Genomic DNA, 2029 nt, shown 5'->3' with positions numbered 1-2029 from the left:
GGTGCTTAGACGTTGTTGCTTCCGCTGTTAGACTTGCTGTTATAGACTCGCTGCCTTAGACTTCCGCTGCATTGTTTAGAGATGTCTCAATCATGGAACTTTACTTTGCATTCACAACTTATGTTACATTTGAACAATGGCTTTGTAATGACCTTTGTCTCACGTACTTATGTTAAATCTCTCTATTTGTAGAAGCACGTTATCTTTTGTAAAACATTTGACGTTGGTAAAAACGTTATCTTTCCATGAATGCAAAACTTGTTTTTAAATAGCATATAGTGTTGTAACCGTGTAATGATCCGTACACGTTGATTTTGTAAGGGGCGTCACAATATGCGGGAAACATTTGATACATTTCGCAGAATAAATATGAAGCTTAATCCGCTAAAGTGTAGTTTTGGCGAAACTGAAGGAAAGTTCTTGGGATATCTTGTTACGGAGCAAAGTATTCAAGCTAATCTAAAGAAAATCGCAGCTATTGAAAATATGACTGCCACCAAGACGGTCAAAGAAGTGCAAAGTTTGACGGTAAAGTTAGCCGCATTAACGCGTTTCTTGTCTAAAGCGGCTGAAGGGCAATTGCCATTTTTCAAAACTTTAAAAGGCTGCTTGAAACAAAAATGCTTTGCTTGGACAAGTGAGGTTGAAACCGCGTTTCAAGAAATGAAGAAGTTATTGAAAACTTTGCCTACGTTAACAGCCCCAATTGATGGCGAAATTCTTTACCTTTATATATCGGTGGCAATTGGCTCAGTTTTAGATGCGGAAAGGGATAAAATAGAAAAACCTGTGTATTTTGTTAGTAAAGCTCTTACAGGAAGCAAAATAAACTATGCGCCCATTGAAAAATTTGTGTATGCACTCATATTAACATCGCGAAGTTTAAGAAGATATTTTCAAGGGCACCCAGTGCATATGCTAACTAACAAGCCAATCAAGCAAGTCTTAACAAAACCAGTAATATCTGGTAGGCTCGTGTTATGGGCGGTTGAGTTAGGTTCTTATCGAATTTCTTACCTTCCGCGCAATGCTATAAAGGGCCAAGTGTTGGCGGATTACCTCGCAGAAATGTCTAGGGGGTTGGAGGCGATTAATGAGCGAACATAATTAAAGCCAGTACAGGGCGAAACATGGGATTTATTTACTGATGGAGTCTCATGTGTAGAAGGTGCTGGTGTGGGTTTAGTGTTAGCAAGCCCAAGCGGTGAGGAGCATACGTACGCGTTACGTTTCAAATTTTGATGTAACAAACAATGAAGCGGAATATGATGCGTTGCTTGCAGGTTTATATATAGCGCATAAAATGGATATCACCAAGTTGCGAGCATTTACAGATTCGCAGTTAGTGGCAAATCAGTTTAATGGCTCTTTTGAAGCACATGATTCCTCAATGCAAAAATATTTGAAGTTGTTACAAGAACTAGCTGTGCGGTTTGAGCATTTTGAACTCGCACAAGTACCAATGAGTCAAAATAAGAAGGCGGATGCGTTAAGTAAGCTGGCCGCATTAACGTTTTCGCACTTTCAAATGCAAGTTTGGGTCGAGGAATTGCCAAGTAAATCAATAGATAATGATTTAATGGTGGCATCCGTTGTAGAAGAACAGCCAATTTGGATGGAACCAATCTTGCAATATATCCGCAATAGTGTTTTACCAAATGATAAGCGCGAAGCTCGCTTAGTTAGAGAGCGAGCACCAATGTATTGTAAGTCATATTGTGGTCCAATGATGCGGTGTGTGGGGTCCAATTGAAGCAGAAATGATAATGATGATGTGCATAACGGTTCCTGCGCATTGTACTCAGGTTATAAAACTATCGCGGCAAAAATTATGCGAATGGGTTACTTTTGGCCATCCTTGTACTGCGATGTTGCAAAGATTATTAAGCATTGCAAAATTTGCCAAGGACATTGATAATGCTAAAAACGAACATACATTTCATAGCATTATTCCCCAAGAAAGACAAGCTTTTAGTTGCAATTGTTCTATTTACAAGTGATATTTGTTTAAATATTAAACGGTGAAGAC

General features: G+C 38.9%; 1 protein-coding gene across 1 annotated transcript; it reads left to right on the top strand.

Moving 5' to 3' along the window:
- Positions 1-1303: 1303 nt before the first annotated feature.
- On the top strand, positions 1304-1753 carry LOC139859890 (uncharacterized). The gene has a single exon (XM_071848665.1). The coding sequence runs from the start codon at positions 1304-1306 to the stop codon at positions 1751-1753; it is 450 nt and encodes a 149-aa protein (XP_071704766.1).
- Positions 1754-2029: the final 276 nt, after the last annotated feature.

Source organism: Rutidosis leptorrhynchoides, chromosome 7 (genome assembly GCF_046630445.1).
Source record: "Rutidosis leptorrhynchoides isolate AG116_Rl617_1_P2 chromosome 7, CSIRO_AGI_Rlap_v1, whole genome shotgun sequence".
Classification (NCBI taxonomy): domain Eukaryota; kingdom Viridiplantae; phylum Streptophyta; class Magnoliopsida; order Asterales; family Asteraceae; genus Rutidosis; species Rutidosis leptorrhynchoides.
The sequence above is the reverse complement of the archived record's forward strand: the minus strand, read 5'-3'. Positions and strand labels throughout refer to the sequence as shown.

Excerpts from the sequence above, each read along its gene's own strand:
- LOC139859890 (XM_071848665.1), top strand. The coding sequence starts at position 1,304 with ATGGATATCACCAAGTTGCGAGCATTTACAGATTCGCAGTTAGTGGCA.